Source organism: Argentina silus (assembly GCF_951799395.1).
Source record: "Argentina silus genome assembly, chromosome: Y".
Lineage (NCBI taxonomy): Eukaryota > Metazoa > Chordata > Actinopteri > Argentiniformes > Argentinidae > Argentina > Argentina silus.
In genome coordinates, this window is record NC_139654.1 from 17,268,182 (window position 1) to 17,284,437 (window position 16,256).

Below are 16,256 nucleotides of genomic sequence, written 5' to 3' on the forward strand. Positions count from 1 at the left end.
AATGGCCGTAGTCAGCGTCTCCATTCCTCTGTCCCAGGTTGGGCGCCAATGTAGCAAGGTCCGGACACAGAGGTAGTGGTCTGGGAATCAACCCGTTTATTGTTCAGTATTAATTTAGTATTGGTGTCTTCTCCTCCGCGACTTTCCAGCCCGCGTGTCGTAAGCGCCTCTCTTCTTCTCCGCCACTCTCCTCCTGAAAAGCAGAGGCACACACATCTTACGCCATTCGGTAACGAGGCTTCATTCGCAACAGGTGTGCGACAAAGCCTCGTTCCCGCAACCTGGCCACAGTCTTGTTGCACCCTCTACAGGCCGAACGCTGCATGTCCCCCCACAAATAGATAGATAGATAGATAGATAAAAAGAAATAAAGAAATGGATATATGACTGATATACACTCACCAAACACTTTATTAGGAACACCTGTACACCTTCTCATGGTGGAGGTGGTGTCATGGTGTGCGGAGTTTTCTTGGCACACTTTGGGCCCATTAATACCAATCAATCATCGCTTGAATGCCACAGCCTGTTTGAGTATTGTTGCTGACCATGTGCATCCCTTCATGGCCACAATTTACCCATCTTCTAATGGCTACTTGCAGCATGATAATGCACCATGTCACAAAGCAAAAGTCGTCTCAAACTGGTTTCATGAACATGACAATGAGTTCAGTGTTCTTCAGTGGCCTTCCCAGTCACCGGATCTGAATCCAATAGAACACCTTTGGGATGTGGTAGAACGGGAGATTCACAGCTTGAAAGTGCACCTGAAAAATCTCCAGGAATTGCGTGATGCAATGTCATCATGGACCAGAATCTCAAAGAATGTTTCCAACATCTTGTGGAATCAATGCCACGAAGAATTGAGGCTGTTTTGAGAGCAAAGGGAGGCCCTACCCAGTCTGGTGTTTAATCTCCCCAAATTCTCCCGTGTCACCCCCCTCCTTCGCACCCTTCACTGGCTCCTGGTAGCAGTTCGCATCAAATTCAAGACCCTGGTGCAAAGGGCCCTCCCTACTTGCAAGCAATGGTCAGCCCCCAAACCTGCCCAATCACTCCACTCTTCCACCTCGGCTGGCCGCCTGGTACCGCCGCCTCTACGTGGATGCAGTAGTCACGCTACTCGGTCACGGCTGTCCTGGCGCCCCGTTGGTGGAACGAACTTCCCAATGCTGTCAGGACTGTAGAGTCACTACCTATCTTCCACCGTAGACTGAACACCCATCCCTTCAGGCAACATCTTGACTGTCCCTCCGAAAGACCTCTTCATCCCCACTACCCCCCTATACAATTTCTCTACTGAAAAAAAATAAAAAAAATAAAAAGTAATCCTTCCTTCTTCTAGCATTGTGACTGCCAATGGCCCCTGGTCCTAGCACAGATTAGTTTTTCTTATGATGACTGATGTATAGATGATTCACTTTCATAGACAAATGTACTTGTTGTAAGTCGCTTTGGATAAAAGCGTCTGGTAAATGTCTAAAATGTAAATGTTATGGTCTTTACGAAAATACGCCCCATTGGTCTGCTCCTCCCCTTTGTGCAAAAAAGTTATCGGTATCCGGAAATTAATAAACTGATGTCAGGAGGTAGATCTGTGTTCTATGAACTTTAATCAGCTCCATCTAAGCTTTCCGGTTTTTCGCGGCTTCAAAATAAAAGCGCGAGTTAAGAGATTAATGGAAAGTGATGGGATCACAATATTTTCTCTCAGGTGAGTTTGAGTCTAAAGTGATGTCTTAGCAAATGTTGATGGCTATTTACTGGCACCATACAACTCAAAGTGCCCTGTCTGAACTGGGTAGGACACATATAATGGACTGTACAAAACAATTTTTCAAACATTTAAATTCACCTCTGGTACCACTCTACTTGGCAACACTTCTGTAGATCAGATGAGTCTGAAGCGATGTTTCAGCAAATTTTACTGGCTCTTTACTGGTGTCATACAGCTCAATTCCCCTGATCTGCATTCTAGAAGTGTTGAGTGTACAGTGGTTCCAGAGATGTATTGAAATTATCATATTTCTGTTCAGTCCATTATTCTGGGGCAATACTATTTCATCGAGGTAATTAGGATATAAGAACAATTACAAATCCGTCTAGGGCAATACTATACCAAATATTATATGGTGATGATTCATATATATTTGTTAAGATAATTAGCATATTATAATGGCGGTTGCTTAATCCTTATTTACCATGTTTAAATGCTAAATAAAGTTTAATTTGGGCGGTCTTATTTTGAAGAAATCGTTATTTACATGCGTTTGCATTGGCCGGAAGTAGGTGGACGGAGTTCCACTTTGAGAGCTCAGAGAACGCAGATAGGAGGTCGCTAAGCATCGAAATGACAAGCCAGTTGACCAGATTGATTGCTAAATAAGAACTGTTTTAAACGTTGCCAGATAGTTCTTTAAATAGTTTGTCACCGACAGAGATGTACTTATCAACGTTGGAATTAAATCGGGGGATTTGTCCGCCTGCATCATGGACTGCCAGAACGATGAGTCACCAAGCTAACGAAGTAACGGCACAGCTAGCCTGTAGAGTCGGAGTTGAGATTTCTGCTACTATTACTAGCTAATGCTGCTAGCCATCCATCAGTTCGCCTCCCTTCCCATCGACTAAACTCTGTAGAAATGACACGACTAGTGTTGGAACAGTTGACAGATTTCTGGGACTTTACGAGAGGTAAAGATTTGAACGACTGTCTAAAACATACGTATTCTAATAGTTGCTGCAAAAACAATCTGTCAGATGTGCGTGTCAGCCCAGACGGACGCCACATTCATGTCATTCTTCGCAAACCGAAGGTCGGTCTCATGACTTTTGACAAATATCAAAGACCTCAGTTTATCCAGAGCCAAACGCATCTAGATTTGGACCTGACATGGACTGTGCCAATAGTGGATATTGTGTATCTGGACCATAGCAACAATAGAGACGGGGATGCTGCTCTACTAGCTCTAGTATACGAGAATGGAAAAGCGGAGTTCTGGAAATTCCTGGAACACAAAGCGGGCTGGCATCTGCTGCAAACCTCGGAGTTGTGCAACAGTCCCCGGGCGAGAGTGGTGTCTGTTTCCACAAGTCCTAACCTCATCATCTGGTGCGAGGAGAGGCCACCCTCGGACAGCTCGTCCACTCACAATGCAACTCATAACAACTTCAGATACTGCGTCTGCAAACGTGCTTATGGGGTTGAGAATGGGGCTGTCAGTTTGGGTGGCGTGAAAATTGCTCTACACAACAACCCTCGTTATACAGTAATCAGCTCAGGCGAGAACGTTTACCTGCTACCGGATTTAAAGGATAGGCCTACATCTTCCATGAGTGTCTCCAAATTCTTCCTAATGTGGTCCCCTCAACATGACACCTTCAAAGTGAGCGGCACCTGCAAGGGCACTCTCCTGACGAAAGACTCTCCTCCCATTAAAGAATCAGACTTTAAGAGGTTAATAATGGACTGTATTGGATATTTGTCAGCACTTAACCCCCCTGATATATATGGCTTTTCCCCCACTATATGTGGAGGCCTGTTACTTCTGCTCAGCACAGGCTGTGTCAGTCTGCTGCAGAGGGATGGGGTGCTACGACAGGTCTACAAATTAGCAAGAGATTCAAGATTCAAGATGGTTTTATTGTCATATGCACAACAGTTACAGAGCAATCGCTGGCAATGAAATTCTTAAGTCTTGGGCTCCTCCAACAGTGCAATAAGAAGTGTAAATAATAAAAATAAAAATAAAAATATAGAAACAACAACAATAACAATATTTACCTAAATACAAAACTAAATAAATGTAAATGTAAAATGTAAAAAGTGAAATGTAAACAGACGTTTTTATCCAGATGTCGACTGGTATAAAGTGGCATTTTATAGTGGCATGTTATAAAGTGGCATAGTTTAAAGTGTCATTGTGGTGAGCTAAGTAGCTCAGGAGTTCAACAGTCTTATTGCCTGTGGGATGAAACTGTCCCTGAGTCTGGTGGTGCGAGACCGGATGCTGCGGTAGCGTCTGCCAGACGGGAGTAGCCGAAACAGTTTGTTGCTGGGGTGATGAGGGTCTTTAATAATCCGGTTAGTCTTCTTCCTGCAGCGCTGAGTGTAGAGGTCCTCCATGGATGGCAGCTCCGTCCTGGTAATGTGCTGGGCAGCTTTCACCACCCTCTGTAATGTCTTACGGTTGAGGGCGGAGCAACTGCCGTACCAGGCGGTGATGCAGCCAGTCAGGATACTCTCTATGGTGCACCTGTAGAAGTTGCAGAGTATCCTGGAGTCCATGTTGAACCTCCGCAGCCTGCGGAGGAAGAAGAGCCGCTGTCTTGCCATCTTTGTGATGGCGTCGGTGTGGTGAGTCCAGGTCAGGTCCTCGCAGATGTGGACCCCGAGGAACTTGAATCTGCTGACTCTCTCTACTGCCGTCCCGTTGATGGTGATAGGGGCGTGCCCGGCTCCCTGCCGCTTCCTGTAGTCCACAATCAGCTCCTTAGTTTTGCTGAGGTTGAGCTGGAGGTTGTTGTCCTGGCACCAAGATGTCAGGACTCTCACCTCCTCTCTGTACGCCGTCTCGTCGCCGTCGGTGATCAGGCCGATGACGGTCGTGTCGTCAGCAAACTTGATGATGGTGTTGGAGCTGTGTGTGGCCACGCAGTCATGTGTGAACAGGGAGTAGAGGAGAGGGCTGAGCACGCAGCCCTGGGGTGCGCCGGTGTTGAGAGTCAGGGTGGATGATGTGGCGCCTCCTATCCGCACTGCCTGGGGTCTGCCCGTCAGGAAGCTCAGGATCCAGTCACAAAGCGTGGTGTTGAGCCCGAGGTCCCTGAGCTTCACAGCGAGCTTGGAGGGCACAATGGTATTGAATGCTGAACTGTAGTCAATGAACAGCATTCTCACATATGTGTTCTTCTGGTCCAGGTGGGAGAGGGCAGTGTGGAGGGCGAGGGCGATGGCGTCGTCTGTGGACCTGTTTGCCCTGTATGCAAACTGCATGGGGTCCAGTGAGTCAGGGAGGGAGGAGGTGATGAATGATTTGACTAACCGCTCAAAGCACTTCATGACGATGGAAGTCAGTGCTACTGGTCGGTAGTCGTTGAGGCAGGATGTTTTTGACTTCTTTGGGATGGGGATGATGGTGGACTTTTTGAGACATGTGGGGACCACCGACTGGAGCAGTGACAGGTTGAAAATGTCTGTAAACACACCTGCCAGCTGATCTGCACACACCCTGAGAGCCCGGCCAGGTATGCCATCCGGACCAGGGGCCTTGTGTGGATTAATCCTTTTGAAGGATTTGCACACATCTGCCCTTGTTATTGCTAGTGTGCAGGGGTCCTGGTCCATCTGTACTTCCTCAGCCGGAGAGTAGCTCTCAAAACGTGCGAAGTAGGTGTTAAGGTCATCTGGGAGAGATGGAGACACTTCCTCAGTCACACTCGTAGTCCCTTTAAAGTCTGTAATTGTTCTGAGTCCGGTCCACATGTGCCTTGAGTTGGAGCCCTCAAAGTTGGACTCCATTCTGTCCTTGTATTGTCTCTTAGCAATGTTAATAGCTTTCCTGAGTGCATACCTGGAATTGCTGTACTCCTCCAAATCACCTGAGTTGTAGGCGGCAGTCCGTGCCTTAAGTTTGGCTCGGACTTCTCCATTAACCCAGGGCTTCTGATTGGGAAATGTCCGTACAGTAATCCGCGGCACGACGTCATCAATGCATTTGCCAATGTAGCAAATCACCGAGTCCGTGTGTGTGTTTAAATTGTCGTCCTTAAACACATCCCACTCCGTAGTGCTGAAACAGTCCCGTAATGCGGAGTCTGATTGGTCAGACCAACGTTGAATGGTCCGCGTCACCGGCCTGTCACGTTTGAGTATCTGCCTGTAGGAAGGCAGAAGCAGTACTGAGCTGTGGTCTGATTTGCCGAATGGGGGTCGTAGGAGGGCCTTATATCCGTCGCGGAAGGGAGAGTAAACATGGTCGAGCGTGTTTGCGCCTCGCGTGGGAAAGCTGATGTGCTGGCGGTATCTCGGCAGGACTTTCCTCAAGTTGGCTTTATTAAAATCCCCAGCCACAATGAAAGCAGCCTCGGGCCGTGAGGTCTCCGTCCTGTCGATAACTCCATACAGCTCGTGCAGCGCTTGGTTGGTATCAGCGTCTGGTGGTATATAGACAGCTGTAAGCACAACCGATGTAAACTCCCTGGGCGAATAATAAGGTCGACATCCGATCATGAGGTGCTCTAAATTGGGAGAGCAGTCCGATGAAAGTATCTCCACGTCTGAACACCACTTGTTATTCACCATGAAGCAGACACCTCCCCCCTTGCTCTTCCCCGATGTCATTGTCCTGTCCTGGCGGTGAATGGAGAATCCGTGTGGAACAATGGCACAATCTGGGGCCGAAGGGTCGAGCCAAGTCTCCGTGAAAACCATAACGTTACAGTTCTTAATGTCCCGTTGAAACGCCATCCTGCTCCGGAGTTCATCCAGCTTGTTGTCCAGTGACTGGACGTTCGCCAGAAGAATACTGGGGAGAGGAGGCCGGTTCTCACGTTTCCTCAGCCTGACCAGCACTCCAGCCCGCGAGCCTCGCTTCCTCCGTCTCCTCCATTGTCCAGGTGAGGCAGCAGGTAGCCAGGGTAGATTGCCGTTGTTTGCGGGTGGTGGTGAAAAAGTGTTTTCCACCGACGATCTAATGCGCAAAAGTTTTTCTCTATCATATCGTATGATAGGGCTCGCTTTGGCCGTTCGCCTGTTACCGAGAGTTAGGCGTAAATATAAAAATAAACTAGCAAGATAAGTCAAAACAATAAAAAGGTGAGGAGGAGCGTGAGACACGGCAGCCTTCCTCGGCGCCATCTTGCAGTTGTCTGCTCACCAGCAGACAACTGCCTGGTGAGCTATGGGACCCACAACAGCCTAAACATGTACCAGGACTGCCTGGCACTAGCATTGGGGCAGACCCTCTACCTAATTGACACCAAGCATGGCAGAGAGCTGGAGACAATCTCTCTGAAGAGAGAGGGGTTATTGTGCGTGAATGGGAGTGAGAGACAGGCTCCACACCTGTTGTCAGAGACGGGGCTGTTTGTAGTGATGCTCCGGAAGTCAGACCCCAGAGGCGGAGACTCGGATCCCAGGCAGAGACCCTCTTCTCTGGGTACAGTGGAGAACATCCGCCCTGGAGCTCTTCTGGTGGAGGCTGTCTTTGAGGAGGCCTGTAAGTACTATCAGCAGAGGAGCCTGAGCAGCACCCAGCTGACTATGGAGAAACTAAAGAAAGGAGGGATGTTCCAGGCTCCGATCTCCCTAGCCTCCATCCTCAGGGACTACCTCAGTGGAGGAGGGGGGCAGAAGGGTGCAGAGCTGTTCCAGGGAGGTAGGGGAGGGCAGGAGAGGCTGCTTGGGTCCCTGGAAGCTGAACTGAAGGGCCTGGTCTCTCTGGAGGAGGTTAAGGGGAGTGTGGTGAGGTAGAGGGAGAAGGAGGTGGAGGCAGTGTGTGATAGTTTGGTGCAGCAGGAAGTGGGAAGACTGCTCTCCTCTGAGCTGGACCGGGATGCTCTCCTCTACCTCAACTCTATCTTCAGCCTGTTCCCCTGTCAGACCTGGAGGGCTACGCAGGCTACTCTACAGCTGCACTGCAACAGTGAGGGCTCTCTCTCCTGTAGTGTGCCCCCGGAGGTCTGGAAGACTGTGCTCAGCCCTGTTCAGGCCTCCAACACACCAGTCAACCTGCCCTATGCCAACGGCAACGGCCAGCCCAAACACAAGCACAGCCCTAAGCCCAGCATCAGGCCCAGTCCTAACCCTAACATCAAAGCCAGCTCCAGTCCCCCAGCAGTTAACCTAGCCTTGCCCGTGTTTGAGCTCCTATGTCACTCAGTCTTCTGCTTCCAGCCAGGCTGGCTGCCGAGGTTCCTGGAGCTGGCCCAGCAGCAGCAGGGGTTGGTGGGTCTAGGCCTGGGCGGCTCCTCCTGGAGCTACTCTCGGGGTAGAGGAGGGGAGAACGGGGAAAGTCTGCCCCTGTACAAACGTGCCCTGTCAGTCCTACCCAGTCCAGGGTCGGACAAAGACCAGAACCAAGAGCGAAACCAGGACCTGGAGGTGGATCTACTCCTGGTCAGTGGGTGGCCCAATGCGATTCTCCAGACACTGAGGATCCTACTTGGTCGGCGCCAGTGGGAGCGTGTCACCCAGGTGGCACAGAGATTCTGTAGGCAGAGCCCACTGCTGAACAAGGACATCTTTACCACTCTGCTGTGTGAGGTGGCACAGCACAGAGACCGAGATCCATACCTGGACCTGCTCTGGGCTCTTTGTCCTGCAGACCTGACCGTCACAGCCATACTCAACATGGTGCTAAAGAATATACCATCCTCACCCTCATCTTCCTCCTCAAACCTCTCTTCCTTCTCATACCTCCCCTCCTCCTCCCCCACTCCCTTTGCGGAGCCCCAAAGTAGCCAGTTGACCATAGGACTGTTGAAGCCCCTGTTGAGTAAGGTTCTCCAGAGAGACCAAACCCAGCCAGAGATACGCAGACATCCTCCAATTGCCCACCTTCCCACCCCCGACCCTGTTTGGCTCTCACACAGACGCATACCCACATGTACATGTACATACACACACAAAATTAACTTTAACCGTATCTGGAAGACCATAACCACACAGATTCATACACAGTAAACACGCACATATACATTCTCTCTTTCTTGTTTGTAAAAAGAGAGGGAGCTCTCTACTTAGGACATTCCCAGTATCACAGGGGTGATAAAAAATGTGATGCCACCTGGCTTAATGTGCAGTATAAAAGTATTGCTTGATCTCATGACAATCCAGTAAGTTTATTGTGTGAACAATAAACATAACTAAGATAGTTGAACAAAATGTGTTCCTTTAGGCAAAGCTTTTGGAATGAGGTTGTGTGTTGTTATTAATTTTGTAGAATGGCTGGGGACCAACAAATGGATTATAGCTGGTACCCTCTGAACATAAAAAATATATATACTTCTACAGGCTATTAAATGACTACTAAAGGGCTTACCATTGTACATACATTAGTACTGAATGCAACCAAAACTGCGAGAAGGACCCACCACTGGCTTCTGTATGTATATACAGCTATAATCCATAAACTCCCATGCTATCTTACTTCACTTATTACCTGGAGATCTCAAGATTAGTTAGTCCTTGAGGTCCCATGTGTCTCCTCTGAGCTGGGTAAAACTTTAGTTACTGTGCTCCAAGGGCATGGAATAGTAAAAAGTAATGAGATCCTGCTCTCAAGGTGCTTTCCCCTGTATAAATATCAATAAATACATCTATAATTTTGTATTTTATATATACAGTACCAGTCAAAAGTTTGGACACACCTTCTCATTCAATTGAATTCATTCAGTTTTTCTTTGTTTTTATTATTTTCTACATTGTAGATTAATATTGAAGACATGTAGTAAACAAGAAAGTGTTAAACAAACCAGAATATGGTTTATATTTTAGATTCTTCAAAGTAGCCACCTTTTGCTTTGATGACCACTTTGCACACTCTTGGCAAGGTGTGTCCAAGCATTTGACTGGTACTGTCTATATATATATATATATATATATATATATATATATATATATATATATATATATATATATATATATATATATATATATATATATATATTGTGACGGCCGCCGGGGTGTGCGGGCGCGTCACGGACCCAAACACAGTGTAAGCAGAGAGGTCCACACCAGAATTACAATCAAAGATATTTATTCGGTTAGCGGGGAGAGGGAAATGATAGAGAGAGGGTGGGGGTGAGAAGGCGTCGTGTCGTGAAGATAGCAGGGGGGTTCGGTACACGGTGGGTGGTCCTCTTACGTTCCAGGTCGGGGCGGCAGCGGGGTAGTCAGACAGGCGAAGGTTGGCAACGTAGCGGGCTCTCGGACGTTCTCGGGGTCGGGCTTCAAAGGGGGCTCTCCTATGGTCAGGGATCATCCACAGGACAACGGTGACTTGGCTTACTCTCTCTCTCTCTCATCAACTGCTCCTAGGTTCGCCGTAGCAACTCCTCTCCACTGGGTGCTCCGTTGGCTCCTTTTGTCCGGTCTCTGCTGCTCCTGCTGATGCCCTTCAGCTGTGCCTTGATGAGCAGGAACTCCATGTATGGGCATACGGTGATTATCTCCACGGGTTGCAGCTGTGGCCCCTTGGGGCGCAGGAACTCCATACATGGTCCTGCCAAAGACAACACGGGGCAAGAGAGGGACAGCAGAAACAGCAGAGACAAAGCGAGGCGAGATATACACTCCATTAACCACCGTCCCACACTCGCGCATGGGCTTAGGCACGGGGCGGGCGCCACAATATATATATATATATATATATATATATATATATATATATATATATATATATATATATATATATATATATATGTGTGTGTATATATAATAATTTATTAACCGATTATTGTGCATGTCATGTGCACCCATCATTATTGTGATGGAGATCAGTCCATCACGGGTTGGGAGTGTATGGGTGTGTTTGTGTGCAGGGGTATATGTTGTGTTTAGGTGCTTGTGCAACGCAGGGGAGGACTCATGGGTCTGCGGTTGTTGGGCAGTCATGAGGTGCGGTTCTGCAAAGAATAAAAGGTATGAGTACGCTGCTAACACATTGGTACTGACAGCTGTAAATAACATTAACTATAAATAACATTTGAGTTATTGTGAAACATTGGTATTCTACATTTTACATTGTATATGGGAAATGAATGAAAGGTAGAATTTGTGTATATACTCACCTGGTTGTGATTGCAGTTCCTGGTTCACCGGCCAAAGGAGTCCTCAAGCCACAGGGACAGCCTATATAGTTCTGGAAGCTCCCATTGTTAATTGAAGGGGGGGAATGGTATTTGTGGCTGGAGAATATACTGTGTCCTTTGCATTTACCATAGCCTAATAGTGATTGTTTGTTTTTACCTACCTGTGATACTAGGATGTGTGTGATAATGTTATAAAAATAGATGTTAGATTATGTAATTTGGTTTGTGTACATTGTGAAGCTCCCCTCTTACTTGGTTTGTCCTGTGTTAATCATGTCACCTGGGAGGGTATTTAAGTGTGGCCATTGGAAGTTGGTGGAGGGTTGAGATCGGTACCAATAAAATGCCCCACAAAGGGTTTTTGCAACACGTCTGCCTCTTCACTGAAACTCCATCCGTGCTAAAGCTTACAATTATGTACAAACCCATTAACTGTCATTCAGGGTTTTTTTACTATCTGCCTGCAGAGTATTTGTTTTTGTTTGTCAAGTTGTTCCTGTCTGATGTTTGAAGAAGTATTGCTGATCCCCTCGAGTTTTACTGTACTTTAAATCTGCAAAGGAGCAATACCATTTCTCAGCTACTGTTATCAGGAGCCACTGGCCTTTCGTGTTCAAATGTTTGTTTTGAATGTGGTATTTCTGACTCTAGGCCTGTGGGGGTAAAGGTTCCTTTCCTGGTACGTTAGTTCTGGTTTTGTGTTCCTCATGAACTCAGTCAACTGTTAAGCTCAAACACGACCACATCCCTGTGGACTTAACCATACCATACTGTAACATTACATACCGACAGGTTCATTCCTCTGCAATGGTGAGAATGATAGTTTGTTGTGTGGGTTATTATTGGCATGTTACAAAATGAACTACAGCAAAAATACAATGCTCTCTCCTTGTTCTCTCCATTCTCTCATTGCAGTGCCACTCAGTACATTCCTACCAAACTCCACAGTCCTGCTCTAAATTCAATTTGGGGTAATTCTATGAGGCCCTTAGTGGGGGTGGGACAGGCCTAAACTGAGGCACGTTACACACACACACACACACACTGCACAGGGCCACGTCTTCCTGCATGGGCCCAGTGAGGGTAATGCCATTAGGTATGTGCCACCCTCCTTGTCTCTACTATGTGAGCATTCTTCACTGTTTTTGTGCAGTTCCCCCCCCCCCCCCCCCCCCCCCGTGTCATTAAACTGATGGGCGTCGTACTGTTTCATGTTATTTATCTGTTGAAATTAATGTTAAAGCCTGTCGAAAGGTGTAACTTGATGAAAATTAAGTTGATTTTAGTTGTAAGTAGCTAAATTGAAGTCTTATTCTAATTTTATAAAAAGTATGTTTTTGTTTTGTTACTTTTCAGTAGCCTTCTCTGCTATTTTGAAACAAACTAATTGTGTGATGTTTTGTGCAGAGCTGTGGACCCACCTCTAAGTATATTATTTATTGTTTATCATATTTCTAAGATAGATTTTAGATGCATATGTCTGGAATTATAGCCAGAGAGATCCTGTGACATCTCCAATACGGCCTGCCAAGCACACTCTCACAGTTTGACTCCAGAATGCCATGGAACAAACTTGAGTGCCTTTCACAGACATGTCACATTTCTGCTCTAACTGACTGCTGGAGTACAGCACTTGGGAGCATATGCTGGTGTGCGGGACATTAGGCATGCTCCAAGAGAGCCAAAGATGACTAAGACTTTTGACCTGTTCTCAGACTTTGCATTGACCTACTGTATCTCATATTGTTTTTCACTGTGCATCTTAGATGTAACCAGGTTTCTATATTGTATAGCAGGGGTGCACAACTCCTTGAGTACCACAGTGGTTTTAGTTGTTTGATTAGAGACCTATGGTTACCTGGGCAACCAGGTGTGTGTTCTCTCTTGATGGATGAGTGTCTAAACAGGGCTTGTATTCACAAAAGCGTCTCATAGTAAGAGTGCTGATCTAGGATCCCCTCCACCTGTCGATATAATCTTATTCATTTTGATCTGAATGGCTAAACTGATCCTAGATCAGCACTTGTAGATGCTTTGTGAGTACGGGCCCAGGAGAAGAAGCAGCAGAACTGTGGCCCTGAAAGACTGGAGCTGTGAAGGCTATAGTTTGTGAAAGCTAATAGAGTGTTTAGAGCCAGAAAGAAGCACAGGAAAACATTTTCCTTTCCAGACAGCTTAATGTGCTTGAGGGAGAAGCGGTAGTCTCTACTCTAATGTAAGGTGGAATTCCCCATTTTCATCAAACTTTCATCCTCTGAATGGCTGTGAAGACTGTTCCATAATGTACTTTTGCCTTTTGCAGTATTTCTGCAAGATGGATATGAAATGTTAGGATATTTATGAATGAATGCAACATAAAATGTGTTATTAAACAGCAGTTTAAACACTACATTGCTCTCTGTGTGTTGTTTATACGCGTTTGTTTGGTATGGTGTGAAGTTGGCAGACTAGCATAGTCAATGGTTCACAGTCAATAGTTTAATCCTCAACTGGCATGTGACACTGCATTGTTGCTGTTCTGGTTTGTTAGGCTTAGACATTGCCAGCAGATCCTATGTACTAAAACAAATGTTAATTTGTTGTGCCAGTTTATATAGTCATGCACCATAGCTAATCCCAAAGGAGATAGGCCAAAATTCCAGCATGAAATACATGACAATCCATTCAGAGTATATGATCTACTGCCCCCATTGCTGAGTTTTAACCTCAATCTATGCATATCCCAGCAATGCACAAATCCACGTGATTCTGTGTGCATGCCTGCCTGTCTGTCAGTGAAAAGATTATACATGGGGAGAACAGAGCTTGTTGTGCTGTGGCTGCTGTGTGTTTCTCCTGTGTGAGTGTCAGAGCTACAGTGAGCTATGAGAGGAATGCTCGGGTCATGCCCAGAGGTCACTAGCAACTGTGACAGCTCCTGGGACGTCAACAGTGTCACAGGACCGTGTGTGTGTGTGTGGTAGTGGATGTGCAAACAGGCAGGTTCCTCTGAGTGTGTGCACCATCCAGGTGTGAGGGCCTTATCATGGGTAGAATTGTGGTTACTCTAACTACGGTGGGGAGGAGGGTGGTCCCACGACTACCACTGTGTTGGCTAATCTTGAAAAGTAATAAGTAATCAGCTTTTGTTTAAGGGTATTTTTGTACGGTTTGGTTTCACCATTCAGAAAGTACAATACTTTTTATACCCCCTTTTCCAGGGCACCAAAAGTAATGAGACAGATTCATATAATGTACAAATTAAGCACTCATGTTTAGTATTTTATTCGACAATCCTTTGCATGCAATAACTGCCTGAAGTATGCATTTACATTTATGGCATTTAGCAGACGCCTTTATCCAAAGCGACTTACAACAAATACATTTGTTTAAGTAAGTGAATCATCTATCCAACAGTCATCATAAGACAAAGTAATCAATGCTCACACCAGGGGCCATTGGCAGTCGTAATGCCATTTATTTCATTTTATTTTTAATTATTTATTAACAGGAGAGAACTTGTACAGGGGGGAAGTGGGGGTGAAGAGGTCTCAAGGGTTAGGGTTAGTACAGGGAGGGTAGTGGGGGTGAAGAGGTCTTAGGAAGGACTGTTAAGATGTAGCCTGAATAGATGGGTTTTCAATCTACGCCGGAAGATCGGTTGTGACTCTGCAGTCCTGACAGTGGGGGGAAGCTCATTCCACCAACGGGGCGCCAGGACAGTGAAAAGCCGTGACCGAGTGGCGCGGCCGCTGCATCCGTGTAGAGGTGGCGGTGCCAGGCGGGCAGCCGGGGTGGAAGAGCGGAGTGATCGTGCAGGGGTTTGGGGGCTAACTATTGCTTACAAGGAAGGAGGGGCTGTTCCCTTTGCTGCCCGGTAGGCAAGCACCAGGGTCTTGAATCTGATGCGAGCTGCTACCGGGAGCCAGTGGAGGGTGCGGAGGAGGGGCGTGACATGGGAGAATTTGGGGAGATTGAACACCAGACGAGCGGCAGCGTTCTGGATGAGCTGCAGAGGTCTGATGGCGGAGGCGGGGAGTCTGGCCAAGTGTGCGTTGCAGTAGTCAAGGCGGGAGATTACAAGTGTTTGGACCAAAAGTTGTGCTGCTTCTCTGGTGAGGAATGGGCGTATCCTTCTGATGTTGTAGAAGAAGAATCTACAGGAGCGTGCTGTCGCTGTGATGTTCGCCGCACAAGATAAGTGGTTGTTAAGGACCACCCCAAGGTTCTTGGCTGTATGGGAGGAGGTCAGAGTTCTCTTCTGTGATGGAGAAGTATTGGAGAGGGCAGGCTTTCCCTGGGAGGAAGAGCAGCTCAGTCTTGTCAAGGTTGAGCTTTAGGTGGTGGGCTGACATACAAGCAGAAATGTCAGCACGACATGCCGAGACACGTGTTGCCACCTGTGAGTCAGAAGGGGGGAAAGAGAGAAAAAGTTGAGTGTCATCAGCGTAGGTGTGGTAGGAGAAACCATGTGAAGAAATTACAGAGCCGAGAGATTTGGTACAGAGAGAGAACAGTGAAGGCTCAAGAACAGAGCCCTGGGGGACTTTCTGAGAGGGTGGAGAGAAGGATCGGGTGGTTTATTGTGTCGAATGCAGCGGACAGGTCCAGAAGAATGAGAACAGAGGAGAGGGAGGAAGCTCGAGCGGAGTGGAGGGCCTCCGTGACAGCGAGGAGAGCAGTTTCAGTAGAGTGCCCAGCTTTGAAGCTTGCGTGAGGGTCGAGGAAGTTGTTCTGAAGGAGGTAGTTAGACAGTTGGTTAAAGACAGCACGTTCAAGGGTTTTAGATAAGGAGAGAAGGGATACCGGTCTGTAGTTATGGATAGCAGACAGGTCAAGAGTTGGTTTCTTGAGAAGAGGCTTGACTCTGGCTGTCTTGAAGATCCTGTGGATAGAGAGGAATTGATTAAGGTGGTAAGGAACAGAAGGAGGTCTTTGGAGATGGATTGGAGAAGGGGGGAGGGGATAGGATCGAGGGGGCAGGTGGTTGCCCGCTTGGATGTGACAAGTTTTAGAACATTGTCAGGGGAGAGGGGGGAGAAATCTGGTCAACCACAGACTGGGTGTTGCACAGTGGGTTTGGGAGGAAAGGTAGCATTGTTGGTGAGAGGTAGAGGGAAGGAGCTGCTAATGTCACCAACCTTCTTTTCAAAGTAGGTGACAAAGTTATCGGCAGACAGAGAGGAGGGAGGAGGAGGGTTGAGGAATGAGGAAAATGTGGAGAACAGTATCCTTGGGTTAGAGACAGAGGCTTGAATTCTGGAATGGTAGTATAAAGCTTTAGCAGCTGATGCAGATGAGGTGTAGTTGAGGAGGAGAGAGAGATAAGGGTCTAGATCATCAGTGTGGGGGGACATGCAGCGTTCGGCCTGTAGAGGGAGCTACAGGACCGTGGCCGGGGTTGTGTCGGCGAGACTTTTGTTGCACACCTGCTGCGAATTAAGTCTCGTCGGCGAATGTTT

General features: G+C 47.2%; 1 protein-coding gene across 1 annotated transcript; it reads left to right on the forward strand.

Moving 5' to 3' along the window:
- Positions 1-2,642: 2,642 nt before the first annotated feature.
- LOC310824011 (BLOC-2 complex member HPS6-like) lies at positions 2,643-13,266 on the forward strand (the record flags this gene model as incomplete). The annotated part of the gene is given in 5 exon segments (XM_083696916.1): positions 2,643-3,615; positions 6,882-7,471; positions 7,475-8,508; positions 8,510-8,609; positions 13,255-13,266. Coding segments are annotated over 5 exon segments (2,709 nt in total).
- Between the last annotated feature and the right edge of the window lie 2,990 nt (positions 13,267-16,256).